Genomic DNA, 23,118 nt, shown 5'->3' with positions numbered 1-23,118 from the left:
CTTCAGGGGTATTCTTGTCCTCAAAAAAAATTTCAAAACGTTGTTAAAACATGATTTTTCTCCTGAGGGGAAAATGGGTTTTTGTTTTTCAGGTTGGCATAGAAGAACATAAACAGTGGTCTCCTAAATCCCAGGCCAGGAGTTTAGCCACTCAGCTGTGGTTTTTTCATGCAAATGCAAGCATGAGTAGACTAATATGGTAACTTGATTTTGTTGGTGCTTGAGTTCATGCTTGAAAGTGTTTTCTCTTTAAGCAGTAGCTTCTGTTTCTTTATCTCACCTATACCTACATTATCACTCAGAGGAACAAAGTGAAAAAAGCTGCCCTAAAGTTTTGGCAGTGCGGTCCTCATTAAAAAATGCATTTTTTCCACTAGTCAAAATAATCACTAGAGCCATTCAGGTTTTCTTCTCTAGCAGAAATTTAAAATTAAATTTGCAGTTGACATGGCAAAATTAGTGACTTACAAGAGAAACATACGGCGAATTTTTACTAAACTCGATAGCAAGAACCTGGTTTTCAGCAGTTTGCCTATTCCACTGTTGCTGTTTCATATGGGTGCATGGGCATAGCTTGGCAAGGAAACCATTAAGTTTCTGACATATAAGATATTAGCTGGAATCTAAAAGATTCTTGAAAGTCATTACTCTCTATATAGAATATATAGAATATAGAGAGATTTTTCATTACAACTTAGGTGTATAAGGAAGAAAAAGCTTACTAGCTTTTATCACCTGGTGCATTGCTGCTCTCGGATAACTGTAAGTTTGCCAAAACCTTCAAACACTTGTGTGAGAATTGTAATGAGGTTCCTAACACTTTCATACATTTACCTCTAGCTAAGCTTGTGATTTCAATTCCCTTTAATAAATTCATGGCTCCTTATTGTAACTATTTTGTTTGTAGGTCATCATCGGTCCAAATGCAGTCTGATAAAACAATGTTCTGTATAAGATATCTAACAGACCTCAAGTATCTGTTGGGATGAATACTGTAATGAGTACTATGAATAACTATCACACCTCCCTTGCAATTCCATGTATGTTTACTCTTTGGCTTTTCAGCAGTGTGGTTGACTTTAGAGTGGGAGATTCCCTCCTTGGAAGTAACTACGAAGTCAGCTTTGTTCTAGTCTTTAAATGACGTGTGTGTGCTTCTGGAGTTACGGATGTGTTTACCTTTAAAACTTTAAAGAACAGAAGTTTTTTCAGCTTTATGCCTTTTATGCATTCATTATGGTTTTTTACAGTTTTTTGCTTGTAGTTTAAACAGATGTTCGTTGTCAAAATTGAACCATGAACTGACCAAGAGGCTAGGCAAGAAGTCATATGCTTAGCCTGGCATGAAGCTTTCAAGGATGGGAACAATGAAACAAGGCATATCTTAAGATAATTGGCTGAGAATTGCAGCCACTGACTTTCTTTTCAGACCCATCAGCTTCTCTGAAACTATTTTCAAAATTACTTGTGTGATTAATTCAACAAAAAGATGATGTTAATACATGTTTTGTTCTATATTGTGATTGATCACTCTGTTTCCAAAGGTATACCTTACATCTGGTAGCAGCATGTGATTTTATGTTTGATTAAAGTTGATCTGCTTTATGCTTCTGCATGGTCTGTTATGGGTTATAATAGATAGAGTGCAGCTGGGTGTGGTTATAGAGCCATCATTAATATAAAATGATAAGATCTAAACTCTTGTCCAAAAACTGGAAGGTCAAAGTATTGTTACAACAGAAAGTGATTTACAGTCACTGTCATCTTTCGCAATCATGTGAAATTCAAGAACAATGATTTGAAATCGTTATGGGGATGGGAATTTGAGAAAGTGTTAAATAGCCCAATACAGTGTAAGATTAATTTAGCTACTAATCCATACAGAACATCTGTCTTTCTCACCTTTAGTATGACTGATACTTTAAAAAATCCTGATGATACTCTCCAATGAAATAAAGTAGCAGAAGTTCAGACTAGAAATTAGGAAAAGCTTTTTCACCGGATGGGTAGTGCAGCAGTAGAACCCATCTCCCTACTGTAGTGCCCACAGAGGCTGTGGGATCCCTGTCCTTGGGTGTTTCTAAGACTCAGCCAAAGTCATGGATGATAACGTGCTGGTGGCAATCTCACTTGGAGCAGCAAGTTGGCTAGAGACCTCCAGAGGACTCTTTCGACCAGTATTTCTATGATTATAAGGTATAAAAAAAATTATTTGCACATAGGGAGTAGAACATGAGTATTTTGCATGGTTGAAAAAAGTTTAACGTTACAGCTTGCTTAACAGTAGTTGAGATCATTTTATCCTAATTTTCATGGGGAAACTTGTCATTTCTCTCTAACATAGGCAATTAAACAATGAGCTGTAAGAGACAGCATTGAAGGAAGCTGTCTGTATTTATTAGTGGAATTATGTGAAAGAAATAAATGGACTTTCCATTCTGGGAAGAGCAATTGAAGTACGAGGATTTAAAAATATCAGTTTGCACAAGCAACTTGCAAGCATCATGTTCATAAGATTTAAATGCAACCTGAACTGACATACAGTTATAGAAAACTTCATCATAGTTATGTTAAGCTCTTGAACACCTGTATATTAATCTAATCCTTTTAGACATTAGAAAACAGGGTGGTTTTTGACCTCTAATTGCTCAGGCTGTGAAAGTTTGTCAACATTCTTCTTTGTTCACACAACAATCAAATAGTGTAACTGGAACTCTAAAGAATAACTCCATTAATGTAGATAGCTAGGCTTGTCTGTGAACAGAAGCATTTGGACTCTAGTGTTAGAAACAGAATTAGGCCACCAGTGAATATTTTAAAAATATGATGCTGAAAAGAAGATTCCAGTGGTAGAGACAGGAGAGTCAGTAGCAGCCCCTCAGAATAATGAAAGGGCCCAGGAAGTTGTGTATCATGTTCTGCAACATATATTTTGCCAAATGTGCTATCAAATTCAGAAGATCTAGGCTGCAGTATTTCTGGCTAACGCAAATGATCTTTTACAGACAATGACTATCTATGCCATAATGAAACAAGCACATACATACCTCTGAAAAACATAGTTGGATCCTAATTTCTTACTGAACAGATCAGAAGACTAATTTGGCTATTCTAGAAAGGTTATTAACCAGAGATAACTGGGACAGCCCAGGCACATGTTTTGTTTTGAACATAACTGTATTGGTGCATAATTAAATGTTGTCAATCAAGCTAGCATTCATTTTCACTTATTGAAAACACATTTGTTAAAACCCCCCCCCCCAAAACAACCAACCAAAAACATCTGGATGCCTGCCTGGGTGCTGTGCAAGCTACCATTTTTTTGTCCCTTTTGTTTTTTTAACAAAGCCTATCAAGAGTAGTAAAGTCATGCGTGTGTTTCAAAACAATAGCAAAATCCTGTCCAACCTAATATGCCATGGAAAATGGTCTCTAATGATAGATGTAATCTTAAAATTAAGTTCATTTTGTGCCTTTTGTTTATTTAATGGTAGGTTCTTAGAAATATGTCTCCAATTTCACTGAAGAATCCTGTAATTAGGAAATGACTAATCAAAATACCAGATCTGGAATACAGGCCAGCTCACACCTCATGGGGGGTAGGTGTTCAGCCTCAGCTTTGGCTAACGAGCTTACCTGCTCTCAGCTGTGCCGGCCCAAGGGATTAAAGAAACAAGTATGTGCCTCAGCCAAGGCCAGCGTCTGGAAGCACCTTGGTGAAAGAAGTGGGGGTCCAAAAAATGAGGTGGCTTGATGAAGAGTCCAGCCTTCTTTGGTCAGGAGAATAACTGAGTTAGAATTTATGACTGCATTAAGCTCTGAGCAAGAAGTGTCTGGTGCAGACTGGATGTGGTGTTCCACTGTACAACAGCTGGTACAGATTGCCTTAAAAAAAATTTATGATAACACTTCAACTCTGATCTAAAATACGAGTTATGTTTCCCTCATGGCTAATCCCCTCTCTGTGACCTGGGAGATAATGAATTGTTTTTCTCTCTACTGCAGGTGGTCAGTAGCCTTATCACCTCTCCCTTTGGTACCTGTGGAGCACAAGGGGGAGTTGAGAATCACTCATTCCTTTCAAATTGTATAATTCGTTAGCTGAACGAAGTTAAATGCAGAGCAATTGTTTTCAGCTAGTCTTGGAGTCTCACTTCTATTTCAGATCTGTAGATGGGGTTTACTGTTCAAAAGCTTGTTTCCCTCTTCCCCACATAAGCTATTATGAGTCAGCTGGTCTTCATTTAGAGATTAGTGGTGCTGAGAAGGTGTCCCCGTTCCCTTTGCTCAGAGCCATACAGTGCTGTACGCTTCTTTCTGTGCGCTGGTATTTGCTGTCTCCTCAATGAGCTGACTCAGCTCTAACACTGGCTAAGTTAGCTCTTGGCTGGTTTGGCACCAAAGTTGTTTTAAAGGAAATGGCAAGTGCACGTGGTTGAGAGGAAGCAATATTGCGCCATTGCATCAGTTCAGTTGTCTTGTGAAATGTTTTTCTGACTGTGTCAGTTGACCTAAGAAAAGTCATGACCTTCTGTTAGAAACTTACTCTGACAGTACCTTGTTTATGTCTTTAGGCTACCATGGCTGTTACTGAAACATGAGTGTGAGCCCTCAGGAGACACGAATTTGTCAAATGTCTACCCACATGTAAATGTAACAAACTTAATACTACTCCTCTTGAGGTTATGTCTTTGTGCTGTATTGAAGCTATATAAAGGCACTCCTGTTAAGCCTTTCTTTAGGGATCAAGACATTATATTTCATGTGTAAAGTGCTTCTGATAAACCAGATTTCCCAAAATCTGCAGGATCATTTATGCCTATAATCATCTAAAATAAAAGCTATTAGTTCTTTTACTTAAGTGCTTCTTAATCCTTGTTTCCATTCTGCAGTGTACTGTAGAGGATATCAGTTCTAGCAAAGGAGAAATTTTTATTTTTCACAGATTGAAGGGAAGCTTCTTTTTGCATTGTTTTCCATCCCTTTGTCATTTTTGCATTTTGGTACTGGAGGTATTGCTGTTTGTACACACATTTTCTTTTGCATTGGCTACAGACACAGTGTTTACCAAAAATTTATTGACTGTGGTAGCAGTCTTGAGACAGAAATATTTGCCAGCTCCTCAATGACATTTTGGTCTTGTCAAGAGAGACTGTTACAAATGGGAACCCTGCTGTCGACAGTTGTTTGTAATATTGCACTTCTACAACAGAGTGTAGAGTTAAGTATTCCCATTGTCTTTTCCTTCACTTCCTGAGTGCTTAATGGATACTTTTACGTACGAGGTTTCTATGTCCATGGTACAACTAAATAGTTTGTCAGTTGCAAAGGAAATGAGAAATGTCATGGAAGTGATGATTCTATCACTGATGAACTTGTTCCTGTGCTAGCTGGGAATTAATCTATTTTGGTTTTGGCAGTTCTAGAAAGGCAAAAGGTTCCTTTAGATCAAATCAGTGTGGATGTTACAAAATTTGTGGAACTTTTTTTTTCTCTGAAATTTGGTTTTCAAAACACTTTAGATGACTCAAAGCAAATGCTCAAAGCAAAATGCTTTGAATGCAAAACTGGAATTAACCATAGGTTAGTTCTTATAGAAGCAAGCGTACAAAAGATGTGCTGAACAAGCTTATTTAGCTTGACTTTGATTTTAATTTTCAGAGGCATCAGGAACTTAAAGTGTATGTTATCAGTCTTGGTTGTGGCATTTTTTTTTAGCATTTTTAATGGAGTCCAGCCCAACACAATTATTTAACAACCCAAACTTACATGCACATAGGCAAATAGAGTCTGCTTTCAGCAGTTTAAAAAGGAGTTATCTCATTTTGAGCAAAAGATCTTACAAACCTAGTACCTTTAAAGACATCTTGAACTGTCCCAGCCCTTGAATGATGTACATACTTTCTAAATGTAAATAGGATGACCCGTCTTGTTCTGTCTTTTTCTGTGCTCTTATATTGTACACATTAAAGCTTTGGTACACTTCAGCACAGATATGGAGGACTTTCTTACCTACCAGTGACAAAAAAAATCTTCAAAACTAAGTTATCTAGTACTTTCTACTATCTTTACATAATTTCTGGATAATAACTAGTTTTACATATTAATTCTACTTAACATAGGGTCTATCATGACACAAACCCTTTTGTGCTCAAAGTAGATACGCAAGCTAACTGGACAGTGTTGTTGTGGATTGACCTTGGCTGGCTGCCAGATGCCCACCCAGCCACTCTCTCACTCCCCTTCCTCAAGAGGACAGAGGGAGAAAATAATATGGAAAAGCTCATGAGCTGAGGTAAAGACAGGGAGATCACTTACCAATTGCCGTCATGGGCGAAACAGACTTGACTTGGGGAAAATTAATTTAATGTATTGCCAATGAAAAATGGAGTTGGATGGTGAGAAACAAAGAGAAAAACTAAAACACCTTCCCCCTACCCTGCCCTTTTTCCCAGGCTCAACTTCACTCCATTCCCAACTCCTCTACCTCCTCCCTGCTGTGAGCGGCACAGGGGGGATGGGGAACGGGGGTTGTGGTCAGTCCATAACAGTTCCTCTCTGCTGCTGCTTCCTCCTCACACCTCTTCCCTGCCCCAGCCTGGGGTCCCTCCCACTGGCTGCAGTCCTTCCAGGACAGCTCCTGTGTGGGTCCTCTCTATGGGCTACAGTCCCTCAGGATAAGCCCGTTCCAGCATGAGTCCTCGCTGACAAGACCTTGTTTCAAAGTATTGAAAGAGTACTCTCTTTTTTGTGACATCTAATGTGTTTTATAGCAAAAACAGTTTGCTAAAATGAAATTTGTGAAATCTTTTGACAGATCTTCATGTTTTAGATGATAAATGAGCTAACCATTTTGCTATGGTGTAAAAGGGACAATTTAGCAATATAGCTACATCAGACTGGAATGTATGCAGTGTGGGAATAAGTTAGTGCATATTTGAGTTTCAGTGATCTAGTGAATAAAGAGTCAAAATGGATGGGTCATGAAGCATGATTAAGGTTCTAAGCAATCTCGTATGGCTCTAGAATATTTTCTTCATCCACGGTCACTTCTGTTGACTTGCTCATTAGAGTGACCAATATAATCAGCATAACAACGTAAGATGGGGACGATCTGTCCCTCTTATTTGATTGTGATAGAGCAACCTCCTATAGTTTTATCATTTCTTTAATGGAGAGCAGATGTAAGTGGGAGACAGCAACAAACTGAACACTGATCTTGTGACTTCTTTTGGCAAATAACCTATGTGGTAGTAGTTGGCATCAGGTTAGAGAAAGATAGCTGTAGAATAATTTACTCCTCAGTAAGTCTCCGTCTTTAAAAATTAGAGATTAATTTTAATCTTGAAACTATAGCTCTTTATGCTACTTTTTTAGAAAGTGAATATATAAGAAATCTCTGGCCTATTTGGTAGATAGCTGGGGTGAGATTGTAAAAGTAAACCATCACAGTGACGTAATCCCCCAGTACATTGTTTTACCAGGAAAAAAGCAAATACTGTAACTGCCTTAGGGATGTTATGAAATTGCGATATAGCATGAGAAATAACAGCTGGGGGGAAAGGAGGTGTGTGTGATAATCCATAAAGATGTGGCCTCTATTATGAAAATACTTGAGAACTTCTGCTCTAAGAAAGCATTTCTTAACTGTATTTGTATTATTTGTACTATTATTTACATACTTGGGTTGCTATACATCAGGATGGAAGCACCAAATGCATTGATTACACAGGAGTTGTTAATAAAACTTCTAAAGCCTGAAACTTAAGAAATAAATTTTTTTGAACCATGAGATTCTTATAAAATAAGCTTCTTATTGACTACAACTTCTTTTTTTGCATGGAATAGCTCTTAAAATTACTCCTATCCTGATATCATAAAATACTTACTTAATACAGTTGCAGAAGTGAATTGTGTCTATTTTCCTAACAGAAGTTTTGAGCTAATCAAAGGCAGATGACATGTATTATGTACATGATGTTCCTTTTTAAGCATCAGTTTGAGTGGAACTTTGAAATATTGTTTTGATTTTGTGCAAATGTACCTCATTAGATACAAAAGGAATACGTGGAATTGAAGAGAATCCTAGCAGGAACCAGAGATGAGTAAATGGCGTTCAGCTGTTGTTCATTCATTGTATTACTTTAATTTCTTTCATGCCACTTTCCTTGTCATGAAGAATTTGGAACCGGCTTCATTTACAGACATCTCTTTAGCAAGCTTTTTATTTTTCCAGTATTATAGTGACAATGTGTCTTGGCTCACATTAAATCTTAAGGAGCTACAGAGGTCAAGAGAGTGACACATTTAAAAAGGGAAGGCGACTATTTAGAACAACACTTGAGCATATGCTAAATTCATCCCTATTCAGAAAGCACTTCAGCACGTGCTTAAAAGATACTTTCAGTAGAGAAGCTGTCTAGCCTCAAGATTGAAATTCCAAATACACAAAAGTCAGTGCTTTTCAAAAAGTAGTTGGCATCTGCCATCCCTGTTCGTTTGAATGGGGTCTGCTGGTGCTCAGTAGTTCTGAAAAAATTGTCCATTTATTCTGTTTCTTATCAGAATTTTGAGCACAGCGCTAAACTTAAGAATTCCCTTAATTACCTGTGGTCTGCCAGAGAGGCTCTGCAACTTTTCCCAAACCTGTGACCTCTGATTTGAGGCATCCAACTAGTGCTTATTAGAGTAGTGCACCTCTAACTAGATGAAGCTTTAATTTAAGACTTTGTGCATTGTGAGTGTTCAATATCTGTCAGAACTGGATGTCTCATTTTGGATACCCAATGAAAGAGGTTAAATCTTGATATGGCAGTCTCAAATATTCAGTTTAGTTCTTCGAAATATATAGGCTAATGAAGTTAAGAACACACTTTTTATTTGTAATGTTTTCATTAACATATATAATTTTGAACTGCTTATAAAGCAAATGTTATCCTCTCATTTAGATAGATTTAATTTTGGAAGGATGACTAGGTACCCTGGTTACAACAACTGTTTAGTATGTTATTTAGATAAAAATGCATCTGCAGTATTTGTATTCTAAGTGTTTCAGCATTCCATGAGGGGAAAAAAAAGGAACTGAGGGGTGACATGAAAGTGTAATGGTTCTTTAGGCCTAAGATAACAATGCAACCCCCCCCCCCCCCCCCTTACTATAACTTTTAAAATAGGCACAAATGATTTGAATCTGAATAGCTTACACCCTCATAAGTATTTTTAAAATTCTTGTGTAAACAATTTTTAAAAATCTTGTCTAATCCATAAGCCTTTAAGTGCAGAAAAGTTGGATGAAATCCAAGTAACAAAGAAACACAAGCAAGGTGAGATGTGTTGAAATGTCATGTGCACTCATTATAAGTAATGATTGTTATGTCTTGGGTAGAGGAGAAAGTCTATAAATAGGGACATACAAACTTTATCTGAAAATAAGAGCTGTATTGACAATACAAGATTGTAGAAATTATAGAATGAAGCTGACATTGTAATACAGAAAGTTAAGGGAAGGTAAAGATGGAAAATGAAAAGAAATGTAATTACATGGGAGGTTAAATCATATAAAGAGTAATTTCCACTGCATCCAGAATAAGAGAGATTCTGGGGAGAAGACAGCAGGGGTCTCCAACAGATGGCAGGAATTATTCAGACACTGGAAAGCTTGAAATTGTTGAAGAAATGAAATGCATTCTTTGTCTCGCTATTTCCAATGGCAAATTTAGGACAGATGTCTGAAAGACAAGCATTTTCAGAAGTCTTGAAGGGGAAATACTAAGGAAAAGCACAAAAAGAAATAATAATAATAAAAAAAGATCTTTAACTGTCTGACTTAAAAACAAAGTCAAGTGAACTGGATCCAACCTGAAAGTATGAAGAAAATTGTGACTTAGTTTGACTGGTGTATTTTAAGTAGTGTGGCCAAACTGCCTGTGAAGTCTCTTTACTGATTTCAAACTGTGGTTCAAAATATGTCCTGACACAAACAGCTGCAGCATAGGCAACAGTACATTTTGGAAGAATTGAGAATTTTATACTGAAAGAAATAGTACAAATGATACAGAGATGTTGATCAGACTTGAAAAGAATTGAAGACTTGGGATTTTTTTAAAACTATTTCCTTCCACAGCTTGATTCTGGTTTTCTGACCATGTTATGTCTGCCTCCAATTTATACTCTTATAATCAATGTAGCCTGACACAGAGACTCATCAAGATTTTATCCTGTAGTAGGAACAATCCAGAGGACCTAATTCCGTTACTGCGTCTTTGATGTGTCCCTGTCTCTTCCTTGCTTCTCTCTAGCCTTCCATACAGAAAGATGACCTACAATTTCCCCTTCTCTCGGGCTTCCTCTCCCAACTTCACTGAAATTTTTCCACGTGACTTTGAGTCCAATGTCTCTATTTAAGGTCTGCTTCGTTGGCATGGGGTTTATCTTCCCTGTCGCAGGTACCTTCATGCAGTGAGAAGCACATAAAAATTATCCAAATCTGATGTGGCTAAGTAGGATCTGGGCTAGCTAAAGAAAAGATTTAAAAAGACAGTACAGCAATGCATGAGTCGAAACTAAATCTCCTTTGTAGAATTGTTTTAGTATTTTCAATTATTCTTTCATGTTACTTGAATTTGAAAAGAAAGAATATTTTTATTAGACTATGGTGGGTTGCCCCTGGTGGGCTGCCAGATACCCACCCAGCTGCTCTCTGACTCCCCCCCCTCAACAGGACAGCGCAGGGAGAAAACAAGATGAAAAGTCTCTTGGGTTGAGTGAAAGACAGGGAGATCACTTACTAATTGCCATCAGGTGCAAAACAGACTCGACTTGGGGAAAATTAATTGAATATATTGCCAATTAAAAATAGAGTTGGATGGCGAGAAACAGATACAAGACTAAAACACCTTGCCCCCACCCCTCCCTTCTTCCCAGGCTCAACTTCACTCCTTCGTTCCCATCTCCTCTACCTCCTCCCTGCTGTGAGTGGCACAGGGGGATGGGGAATGGGTTTGCAGTCAGTCCATAACATTTCCTCTCTGCTGCTTCTTCCTCCTCACGCTTTCCCCTGCTTCAGTGTTGAGTCCCTGCACGGGCTGCAGTCCTTCCAGAACGGCTCCCATGTGGGTCCTCTCTATGGGCTGCAGTCCCTCAGGATAAGCCTGCTCCAGCATGGGTCTTCCACAGGCTGCAGTTCCTTCAGGACATATCCACGTGCTCTGGCGTGGAGTCCTCCACAGGCTGCAGAGTGGATACCTGCTCCACCAGGGTCTCTTCCGTGGGCTGCAGGAGAATCTGTGCTCTGGCGCCCGAAGCACCTCCTCCCCTCTTTCTTCTCTCACCTCAGTGTTCACGGGATTATTTCTCACACTTCTTTTTTCCTCACTCTCACTCCCTTGTGCAGCATTTTGCCCTTTTTTAAACATGCTTTCCCTGAGGTGCTGCCGTCATGGCTGAGGGGCTCAGCTGTGCCCTGCGGTGAGTCTGTTGGTGCCGACTGGAACCGGCCATGTCCGGCATGGGGCAGCCCCAGCCTCTCCTCACAGAGTCCACCCTGCAGACCCCCCATTGCCACCTACACCTGATACTGAGAAAGCTGGGAAAACCAAGCAAGTTCTGATGGGCATAATCCTCTCACTAAATCATGTACGAGGAAGCAAAACTCAGGGAAATAAAGTGAGAGAAATTATATCTAAATTTAATTTTAATTATGAGAAATAAATTGTATCCATGAGAGACAAAACAGTAGTTAATACAGCGAAAGGTTTTGACTGGAGGATGGTGTGATATATTTTAGCCATTGGTGGAACCGTCAAGACCAGAAGACACTCATAAACCATTGTAATCTATCGGCTGAATTTTCCTCTGACAGAAATGCTAATAATACTTTATTCTATGTGTCAGGTGTTATAATTAAAAATATCTTTTCCTTCAGACCTTACTTTTCTTGTAGCGTTAAAGCTTATGAGTACGACACCACTACTACAATTTTATTAATCTTTTATCATATAATGAGTTTCTTAAATTTCTTAAGATCTGTTGTCCTGCATTTAACTGTACTTTTCCAAGGGGTTAAAAGAGCACCCAACTATTGCTCTTCCTAGTTGTAGAAATGTTGGTGTTTTGTCCTCCAGAATGTGTATGTATTCTTTTTATTTTCTTCAATAGTGTAATATGACTGTGTGCTGTTCTGTAAGGATTGGTTGGTGTTTTCTGTTATGGTATAATGTGTCCTGGAAGAGAACAACTATGCAACTTCTCTAGGAGTGTGGAAAAAATGCAAGGAAGGGCCTGAGAATGTGTTTAGAAGGGAACAGTCACCCGATGTACACACTCGGCAGCCAAGCTGTCCCTCGTGTCAGGAAACGGAGGCTGCCGTGAGTTGTGGAAATCGTGTTTTCAAGCTAGCATTCATGTGAAAAAATTGCAAAGAGTATGTTTTTGTTGTGAAAGAGTTGATTTTAACTCCTGGTGCTTGAACTAAGGAGAAAACAGTTTGTAGATTTCCCTGCTGGGCGGATTCCAAAGGATAGATCCTGGTTCCTGGCATCTATTGAAGTGTGTCAGAAGAAAATCACTTATTTGGGCGCTTTTCCTGAGTTACAGAGAAAACATCTGAAATGCAATATCAGATGTTCAGTCCCAAGTGGACTGTACGTGAGAAATTCATAGCTGGAGGGAGGCCAAGAAAATCTGTCCATCTTCTGTTTTAATTGAAATGAAAAATGTACCAAGATGTCATAGTAAATTAAAAGAGATATTAAAATTTTTGAAGACAGTAATGAGTTTTGGAAAGAAGTTTTGCTGAAAAGACCAGATGCTAAGTGGAATGCCATGCTCCTTTGATCTGGAGCAGAAGTCCATGACAATCCGGATATTCAATAGCAACAGGACAGAGGAGGTAAAAAAGGCATTCTATAGCTTCATATGTCTCACATATGAGATGATTGTGAAATCCGCAGAGTCACAAGATCCTTTTAAGGTCAGGAGAACATGGCAACTTGGGATTGGAAAAAAATTGATTTGCTGAAGGTCATTCCCATATCAAGAAGTCTGCAAATTGCTGCTGTAGGCAAATTAGACAAGTTTGTAAGTTAGAATGCATGAGTTTGGTTTGGTTTTGCTCTTTTTAATGGAATTCCTAGAAATTTTCAAGACATTTTAGGATTAAAGATGAAATTTCATTCCACGTTGGTAGAGCTTTTGCTATGAAAGAGCCAGGTGAATGTTGCCATTTTTCCTTGGGTTTACTGAGGCTTTGCCAGTGAATTTATGGACTGCAACTGTACAACTTAGTACTGAGAGTGTACTAAGCTAAGTTCTGTAATGAAGTGGGTGGTGATCGCTGCTGCAAATTGAACACTGTTTCATTTTCCATAAGCTACTTAAAGATGTTCTGTAAAAGTTGCTCTGATTAAAAAGATTATTTTCTAATTGAAATATCAGCAAACTTGACCTGGGATATGAAAATCAGGCTGCATACTTTCCTCTTCAAGCACTCTCATATACCATGTTATGCTTTGCATACCTAAGACAGAGGCTTGTTTTGCAGATCTGCTATGACAATCCTAGTAAAAATATACCCTAGCTAGGATCTAGGCCAGTTCACATTAGCTTTAACTGAAGGCATCATTTAACTGCATTATGTTTAAAATGGCTGACGCTAGGAGGAAAGATCCCAGATCTGTTTTTATAGTGCAAGTTAGAAAATGGATGCACTCAGAATGCAGAGTTGCACAAAATTTATTAATCCATTTTTAGCGTAAAGATGTTCTTTCATTTCTCATCAGACAGGAATTGACTCTGATGGTGCAATTCAAATATTCCTAACCCTTTAAAGTGCTTTATGGTGCTGGGCAGTGATGACACATTCTGCAAAAGCACTGCCTCAGCTGCTGTGAGCAGGCTCTGATCTTACACAGTGGTTCCTGCCACTGCACTGCCCCTTCTTTTGTCCTAGAACAGATGTGTTTGCTGTCAAAAAGCTGTTCAACCCAATGATCTGATCCAAGTGAAATAGTTTTTTTCCTCTTTCTTTTCTCCACCGTGTGCCCACCAAAAAATTAAAAAGTGCGGCAGGAGAGGAAAGGCTGTTTTTTTCAGGCAGGCTAATGTCCCGAGTTAGCTCATTGCACGGCCTCAAAAACATCCAGAAGCGACAACCACTGTTGGGTGAGGAATTGTGACCTTATTACAGGGATGGCTGAGTGTTTTAAAACTAAAATGATTAATCAAGCTTAAGCTGCAGTTCCGGTTGCATTTCTTTGGGGCTGCCATAAACATTGCCTTTTGGGAAAGAATGTAGGTGGTTATTTTCGGTCAGCTCAGTCCTCTAGTCCAGTTCACTTTGTGCAGATGCAGTCCATAGGTAGTGCAATCTGGGAACAATCTCAAGAGGAGAGAGGGAAAGGGAAAATGTGTTGTTTAAATTAGTTTCAGCGGCACTGAATATGAAACTGTAGACTTGCATTGCAATTGTTGGAGTGGAAGGAGGCCCTTTTTTACCAGTTCAGTCCATCTGGCAATAGCTGGTGATAAACAGAAAACTCTTCATTTAGGTGAATGTCAGAAATGACCCATATAATTAGGAGCCATGCTGTTCTGATCAACAGCTTTTTCACATGTTGTTATTCCCATTCACTGCTCTTTTTTCACCCCCCTAGGTATTGCCAAAACTAGTTTATGTGCCTTGTGTTCCCCATAATTAATGAATCTTTACTGGAGAAAAGAAAGAAATAGGTTGAGGCTTTTCTATGTGTATTCGGCATTTATCTTCTTCTCTGGTCTGTTTCCTGTTTGGTTTGTAACATGTAGTACTGTGTTATGTACTATGTTATGTAACATGTACTAGTATGTTATACCATCAATCAGATTAGCATTCTGGCACTGCAGGGCCACATAGTTTATAAAACACACTTAGCTTGTGCCTATGGAACAGAACCCAGCAATTTGGTAGGATAGTTATGCATTTTGAGGTTTACTGCATTCTTTTCTTATATCTGTGGCTGTTTGTCAGTGTAATTATTCAGATTTGCTGTTTATTTGGAAAAAAAAATACTGTTAGTCTTACTAAAATATATTTTACCTTATCTCTTTAATCTTTTTATTTAAATACCTACTCCTCATTAAATAAACAGTCCCTTTTGCTTGTATTTTAAATAGCTTTTCTCCTACTTTTAATGTCCTTTAAAATAAATTATTCCTTGCTCTGTAGAATGCTGTGTCTGTATCACCATTTGCCTACGTACAGAGCAATTTGGCACTGAGCAGACTTGCCTGTCTGAAAGATATGTTCTGTCTATCACAAGCTATTGGGCTTGATGCCAGAATTAATGGAGGGACTTGTTTTATGCAAATGATCGGAATAGAGAATCTTTGCGTTTTCTTCTGGTCTCAGTTTAGGTGAAACAACCTTGCTCTAAAATAATGTGTTTCTCAAAGTATGACCAACTTAGGCACTTGTGTGGAACTTGAGAGGTCCCCTGCAAAGCAATAAGGATCTGTCTGCCTGTTGCTGGGTTAGAGGTCTATGGGCTAGCTTGGAGAGGGCTGATGCATCTGTGCTCTGCAGCTCCGTGTAGTGTAAGTGAGCCAGTGGGGTGCTGTTCCTGAGCTCATTAGTCCTGTGCAGAACTAAATGTGTGCAAACACAAGGTAGCTTTCCTTAATTTACCGGAGAAGTTTTTTGAGACTGTAGCGCTTGTTACTACTGCAGTGAGAATCCAGGATGTATATAACACTGTGATACAGCAATTGCTATTACCCTGACATTATGCTTTTTGACTCAGAGGTGTGGAGGGTATGGGACACTCACCTGTTGCACTGCGATTTACTTGCTGGGTGAATGATGGAACAAAAAATAGAAGAGGTGGATTCAGGACCCGTGTTAAAAAGACGAGGTTCTAACCTAGGCATCTGCTTTCCAGAAGAGTGTTCCAGGATACAGATGTGCCTGGGATTAATACTGAACTGATGTCCTTTTACAGGAATGCAGGATTCATGGAACTGAAGATGGATCATGATTCTGTTGCAAGGACAGGTCCTGGGCTTAGTCTCTCCTTCCATCTCTCTTAGTTTTAAAAATTTGTGTATAATTGCTATAAAATTCCATCTTCTTGGCCATGAACGTTGAATTCAGTGCTGTGTTGTCCAGCCCCTGAGTACTCCTAAAAGATCAGATAGCTCCAAGGAGCTGTAGCCCATCTCTGTCAGGACTGTGTGAATTTTAAAAGGTCTAAAGCAGCCCATGCACATGATCTCAGCCAAAATGTCACTGCTTCTTGGCACATGCCATGGCAGGGACTATTTTGCAATTGTGCCTCAGGAGACACATGATGATTTTGTGAACCATTTTGTTGAAATTCCACTTGTGTAAGCCCTACGTGTCCCCCCTCCCCCCAATTTAGGATAACTTGATTTATTTAAATAACTTTAGTGTGAAATTTTTGTGGGTGGGGGAGACCCAGAATTTTGCGTGGGTATGTTATCCTGTTATCACAACAGTTACTGAAAATGTAGTCCCAGCATCAGCAAAAGAATGTAGGCAAGAGATAACTGTGGGGAGGTTAGCAGTTTAAAGAATTTCTACTGTAAAAGCTTCAATATTTTTAATCTTTAAATCAGAGCTTTTGTGTTTTCTTGTTAAGCTTTCCCAAGCAATAAAAATGTTATTAAAAAATCTTTGCAGTACAAATAAATGCCAATGAGTTTGTTCAAGTACAAAATATAATGCAAAAAATGGAGGGAGATTTTACATTTTTATAGCAGGTCAAGATACTGTGCAAAAGTCACAAAGTGAGTAGTCGTTAAAGAGATGGCATCTTTGAAAAGAAAACTTTGTGATTCTGAAGTGAATTTCCTTCCCTTCCATCCACCTTTTTTCCCTTACCTCTTTCCCCTGGAAAGCTATTTGAATGTCAGCAGATTTTAGTCTCACAGCCTAACAGGTAGATTTGATGATCATCCTGGTAGTATTTTTCAAAAATACTGGTACAACTTCAGAGCAGAAATTGCACTGAAAATCACTTGCATGTGGTACTAACTCATATAGTCACTTTTGAAAATTGCACTCTGCAGTTTTGAAAGTTCTCTTAATTTGGAGGCTCACCACTTTTTTGCTGATCTCCTAGCATTTACTTTTAATTCTGAATGGAGAATCTGTCCCTGAATTATGTGGAAAAATGTGATTCCTGGATGAACAGATCCATTAGTCACTGTACTGTGGGAGTGAGAAGAGATTGTAGCAGAAAATGAGTGTACACTGGTGCTAAGATTTCTTGTTGGCAGTACTGGGTGGGTGGATCTCAACATGGGGACTTGGGGACATAGTTTTAGCTTGATTGGAAAGAAGGGAGAGACTTGCTGTTATTTCAGCGGGGAAAGATTCAATTCCTTAGTTTTTGTTGAGATTTCTGGAGAGGGAGAAGACAAAGGGGGGAACTTTTAGAGCTGCATCCTGTGTCCTTTACATCCCCAGCTTTTATCAGGTCAGGAGGTCGGGTGTAAATGACCCACACAATTCTTGGAAGAAGCCAGTCCCAAAATGTCTGATGATGGAAAGGATCTATCATCCCATTTGGTGCTACCTATGTCCAGTTTGCTCAGATAATGAGAACAGGAGTGCTAAGTCTTGAATGTGCTCAAGAGTTTTCCCCCTTCAGAAGGCCAGAGTTGGGATGGCCATTTAGCATGAGTTTGATTTGTTTACAGCATGATTATGGGCAGAGTCTGGTCTTGAGAATGGGCTGAGGTCCCTGCTTATTGTTCAATGTGGATATGCTCTGAGTGTGAAAAAAATGCTGCCGGAGCCTGCCTAGATGGCCTAAGAAAGGCCTTCATCAAAGTAGGGAGTTGTCATAAATATTAGATTTTAATAGTTTGTTCTTGATGAGAATTCTGAATTTGGTGTATGGCTTGTGAAACTCACTCTTAAGAACTTCATGTAGTAAGTTGACCTGCTGATCATGCATAGCTGAGAGAGCCTACTGCACATGACAGGGCATTAGCAGAAAAAGGTTGCTCTGGTAGGTCAAGGGTGGAACAATAATTTAGGACAGGGTAGGTGTTCAACCTGTAAAATCAGATAATTCTTTGTTGGTAGATAGAGAAGAAAGACTGTGGAGGTAAAACCATCACCTTGGGAAAAATAGGTAAGCAAGTTGATGATAAATAGGAAAGCCAGCTGCAAAGTAGAATGGTAGCAAAAAGAGAAACTTTAGGGAAACACCAAAACCAGAGCAGCTTCAGAACCCAATTAGCCTTAATTTTTTTGTATTACTTCCATTCTTAGTTTCAGCCGAAGTTGGCTCTATCCAGGCTGTTCTTGTGGTGTGTTCATCCAACCTGCGTCAGAAAGAAATTTGTTTTGTGTTATTTCTAGTCCAGTTTTGTAGAGAGTCAGAGGATTGTGAAAATATCTAAGAGTTTATTTGGTTTTTCCAAACTAAGCTACCAAGCTTCTCCAGATTCCTTTTTTTCTTAGATACTTATTTTTTGACAGTATTACGATAGCATTATGGAATGTCATCTTATCTGTGAGGTACAGGCATTGTTTATGTATTATGTGTACTGACTAGTCAATTCAATATATGCTTTGAACCAACTATTAAATGGTGATACTTTCATTCTAAATATATTGTTTTGATTTCACAGGTGCCTGCATAAATATCACCAACAGCCAGTGCCAAATGCTGCCATATAACTACACCACTCTAACTTCAGTTCTTTCCATTGTCAAAAGTATTGAAATGGAAAAGTTCCTGAAGTTCTTCAGTTATCTCAATCGTCTCAGCTGCTATCAACACATCATGCTGTTTGGCTGTAGTCTTGCTCTTCCTGAATGCATCAGTGACGGTGATGACAGGTATTTGGGAACGAAAATCAGTCAGTGACTAGAGCCAATTGTGGTAAAATACTCTGTCTAATCAGACAAGGGAAGGTCCAAACTAAGCCTATGACCTTCTCATTGCAAAACTCCTGTCTGTCAAAGCTATTCACAACATTTCTGCCATGATAAGCCAACTGCGATAGAGTTCTCTTAGAAAAAATATTGCCACTGTATGGAATAAAACTGTGATATTAGGGCAGTCAGGCTTATTTTCTTAAAAAAGGCTGTCCAAAATTCTTGTACCTCATTTCTCCAATCTGGATGTGCCAAAATGGAATGCTTTGTAACAACATAAATGCATTGCATAATATAGTATTGGCATAAAGTGTGGTGGCTGTTAGTTAAATTAAAGTTCAAATTTTTTTAGTCTTTTCCTTCAGGAAAGTTAATATTTTAAGTATATTTTATGGTATTTGATTAGCAGGATGTATTCAGAGTGACATAAACTGTTTTGGAAGCTTAAGCAGCATGTCTTGTTTTCTGCATTTACATAATTACACAGCATTAGTATCATGTGCATGCACTTTTTTCATTGAGTTTGATTTGAAAAAGGATCAAGGAGTTTAACAGTGCTAAAATCAAAATAGAGCACAAAAAGGAAAAAAGGAAATTTTTTTTTTAAATATGTACACAATCTCTGATGTTTCTGGAGGGGGAAAGAGGGAGGGTAGATTTCTTTCTCCTTATTTTCATTTCTCCTTATTTCCAATTTCTCCACTGCGAAATTCAGTGGAAGAGAATATGGCAATTGAGTAAGTGATTCAATTAACATAACAAGAACCAAGAAGCCGAAAGCTGTGCAGTTTAGAAGGGATAGGATGCTTATGAAGAAAGACCTACGAGATGAGGCAAGCTGGTCTAAAATATAGTTGCCAATGAAAGGTACAGTCCCACTCCAGGCAATATATGCCTGCTGTTTCCATTGCACCAGAGTGATTCCTGGATTGGCTAATTAAGCTCACTAAACTGACAGAAAATTAACTCAGAAAAAAAGTGTACAGATGATTATATGGATAGGATTAGGGTGGAGGTAAGGCAGCATGGGTAATGGTGGAACAAGACTGACCATTAGACTGGCTGAGCTGTTTAATCCAAATACACCTGTGTGCATGTCTTTGTTAGACTACTGAAAGCTATTTTCAATTAACCCTATTTAATTCAGTGCATGATTAATTATAGCCCCTCCACTCCAATTCAGTATTACAATTGTTCCAGTTAAAGAATCTGATAACATACAGTCTTAAGCTACCTGCTGTCTCTCGAAATCATAGAACAAAATAAGAAAAGTGGATTCAGGTAATAAATTGATGCATTTAAATGTTCAACAACAGAAGAGGCCATTTCTCTGTTGCTTCACTTATTCTACCTTGTTTGGAATTTGACTTTCACAAACCTTTTGAGAATGAGTGGTGCTGTCAAAAGTGCAAAGCTCATAAATCAATCAAATAGAGTTGTGAAAGGATAAGATTTTTACCTTTCCTTTTCCATTTCTTTCCTGAAGACATCTTTCTTGCAGGGCTTACATTATGACAGCTGCCTTGCTAATTTGAAAAGAATAGAAGTTAAACTAATGTTTGGAACATGCAGGTTTTTGCTCTGGTTTTGGGTGACAACCAAAATACTTTGAGATTCAAGAGTCAGGGTTTTTCTTTGTGTGTGTGGTTTTTTTTCACAGCAGCAACCTTCTCCCATTAATTTTTGATGTCAAAGCTGGAACTGGATTTCCATGTCCTAGTTTATGTTCTGGAGGTCACAATGCCTCCCTCTATTCTTATTTTAAAATCTTTTTTGTGGAAACTGTTCTGGCCCCTGCAGGCTGATCGGGAAGGAAGTCCAATGTGAGACTGTAAATGATGCAGGATTACGTTAGAATCTGACTTCACTTTAAGTAATCATATGTCTCCAGAGTGTGTCATGGGTGACACTGAAAATGTAGGCTGAGTGGCAACCACAGGAAGGACCATAAGAGTGGATTGACAAAGTGCTGGTTTGTTAAATCTAGTTTGCTAAACCTGAGTTGTCCTAGTTTAACTTCTGCTTTCTTCTTTAAAGGGAATATTTTTTCTGTAGGCAGTTGAGTGATTTTTGTGATTACTGTTTTTCTTGTAGCACCCAATTATTGCAGGCAAACAGATGTATTTCAAAGCCAAGAATACTGATTTTAAGAAGCATCATATCTGCATAAAGTGGTTATTCAACACCTTCCCTTCCCCTCTCACCCCAGCCTCCCCCCCCCCCCAACTCCTCTCATATCTGGAGAAAGCTCTTCGTTGGTATGAAAAGCTCTTGGTGTGGTAGGGGGAAGTTACTTTGTATGTGTTGAGTGCAGATACAAAAATGGAAGAGACAGGCCTGTTTCAGGTCTGTTGAATACAGGAATGTGGGAAGTAGAAACATACTGAAGGAGAAGCAGAAGAGCGACTGTGGAAAGATTCTGATGATAATGAATGGGGATACGTCCATATGCTGTAGCCCTTTTTTGGGACTATGGTTGTTTTTAACACACAGTATCACAAAACATACACTAGTATGGAGAACAATTGTTACTGACTTTGTCACTAGTTTCTCCAGTCAATTACAGCTGTTTCATTCTAATTGCCAGTGCATCTCTGATCATAATTTTTCATCTGTTGATATTTCTTTGTGTTATAGAGCAATTGTTTCAAATTTATGTAAAGCATAATTTGACAAATGCTGCTTACACAGTAGAGAAGAAATGAAACTCATGGGATGCTCAGATGTCTATTCTTAGGTAGTGTTGAGAGAGTGTGTGTTGGCAGCTGCAGCCATGGGAGCAATAATTATAACAATGTGTTACAAGAAGCGACAAGAAGGAAAGTTACAAACACTGATCTTTGGCATCCAGTGTGCTGTCATTACATAGCTTTGCTCTGATATTTAAACTTATGTCTGTTTCACATTTATCTTTCATGTGTTTATAAACATTGTGTTCATTAACACTTGAAGGAAATTAAGTTTCTAGGTGGAGAGCATCTTCAGTGTTTGTGTAACATAGTGTAGTTAGGTCCTGGGATTTCTGAATACTACCACAATACTGTTGCTCTTAAAAATTGTTCTTCTGTATCTTACTACAATGAAAATCATGTGTGGCAGTAAAAAGATATTAATTTAAAAAGCTGTATTTAATTCCAGCAACTGGATGTACAATCAGCTAGCCCTGCTCTTATAAGAAAATATATAACAGTACCTTTAAAATACTACTTTCCAGTAAAGGTAAAGTTTGAAAGTACAACTAAAACTTCTGTTAGAATGGAACATGGAAAGCTGAAGTGCAATAAGACTTTTTGCTTGCTTATTACTTGCTCATAATTTGGATAGTAAGAGACCGTTTTTTTAAAGGCATTATGAAACTTCTTCCTCCTTGGGTGAATGGATGAGATCTTTCCAATACGACTTCAAAATCAGACTTAAAAAACCTGTCTTAAAACAGTTCAGCAGCACTGCTAAGAGAACATGACTCAATCCTGAAAAGTAACACCAGTGATTCTAGAACATCTTAAACTAGTCGATGTGCTTAAATAATGACTTCTAAAACATTCAAGGTAGTAACTTTGTCCTTTCGGGTAGTACTAGTCTGCAACCTATTAACACCAAATGCAACACTGGTACTTTATTTGTTGTAAGAAAGATCTGTCCTCAGAGCTGTTGGTCATGATTAATGGTTTAAACTAGTGAATTCTGCTTTACCATTGGGAGACACTAAGAGTGGGCCAAAGGTCAGTTACTGCAACGTAGTGGATGTTTATTTATAGCAACTCACTTGCATTGGATTCCACAAGTCCTACAGACTTCGGCTATTGCATTCAAGAAGACCAAAAAAAATCTGAAAAAAGTTAGCATTCAGTGTTTGCAGATTTTTAAAAGAAAAAAGGGTGTATTTTAAAGCCAAAATTAATGTAAAATTTAAAGATTCAAGATCAGTAGAGAAGTTCATAGTGGGTCAGCCTATAACTGTATAATGCAAACAGACTCCTTGAATGATGCTTTCTAGTATTTCTTGCACTCTGTGAATACTCATGTTTCATCAAATATTCGGTAAAATAGGCAAGCTATATAAGCTCCTGAAGGCCTCTGTACATGGCTTATTTCAGACTTTTTATGCTGGGAATAAATTTGAAGGTTATGGATTCTCACAATACCTGTTAGCTGTCATGCTGTCTTCTAAAGCAGAAACTAATAGCTTGAGTACTTCCACTAATACTCTGTGTAGAAGTGTATTCCAG

The 23,118-nt window shown here is 38.4% G+C and overlaps 1 protein-coding gene across 2 annotated transcripts in view; it reads left to right on the top strand.

The window, feature by feature from the left end:
- The window catches only part of CORIN (corin, serine peptidase), a 168,710-nt gene that overhangs the window by 36,803 nt on the left and 108,789 nt on the right, over positions 1 to 23,118 (top strand). For both annotated transcript variants that reach the window (XM_050896226.1, XM_050896225.1), the window contains exon 4: positions 18,640 to 18,850. In XM_050896226.1, coding sequence (XP_050752183.1) covers positions 18,640 to 18,850 — 211 coding nt within the window. The remainder of the gene's footprint in view (positions 1 to 18,639; positions 18,851 to 23,118) is intronic.

The sequence above is a fragment of the Gymnogyps californianus genome, chromosome 4 (assembly GCF_018139145.2).
Source record: "Gymnogyps californianus isolate 813 chromosome 4, ASM1813914v2, whole genome shotgun sequence".
NCBI lineage: Eukaryota > Metazoa > Chordata > Aves > Accipitriformes > Cathartidae > Gymnogyps > Gymnogyps californianus.
The sequence above is the reverse complement of the archived record's forward strand: the minus strand, read 5'-3'. Positions and strand labels throughout refer to the sequence as shown.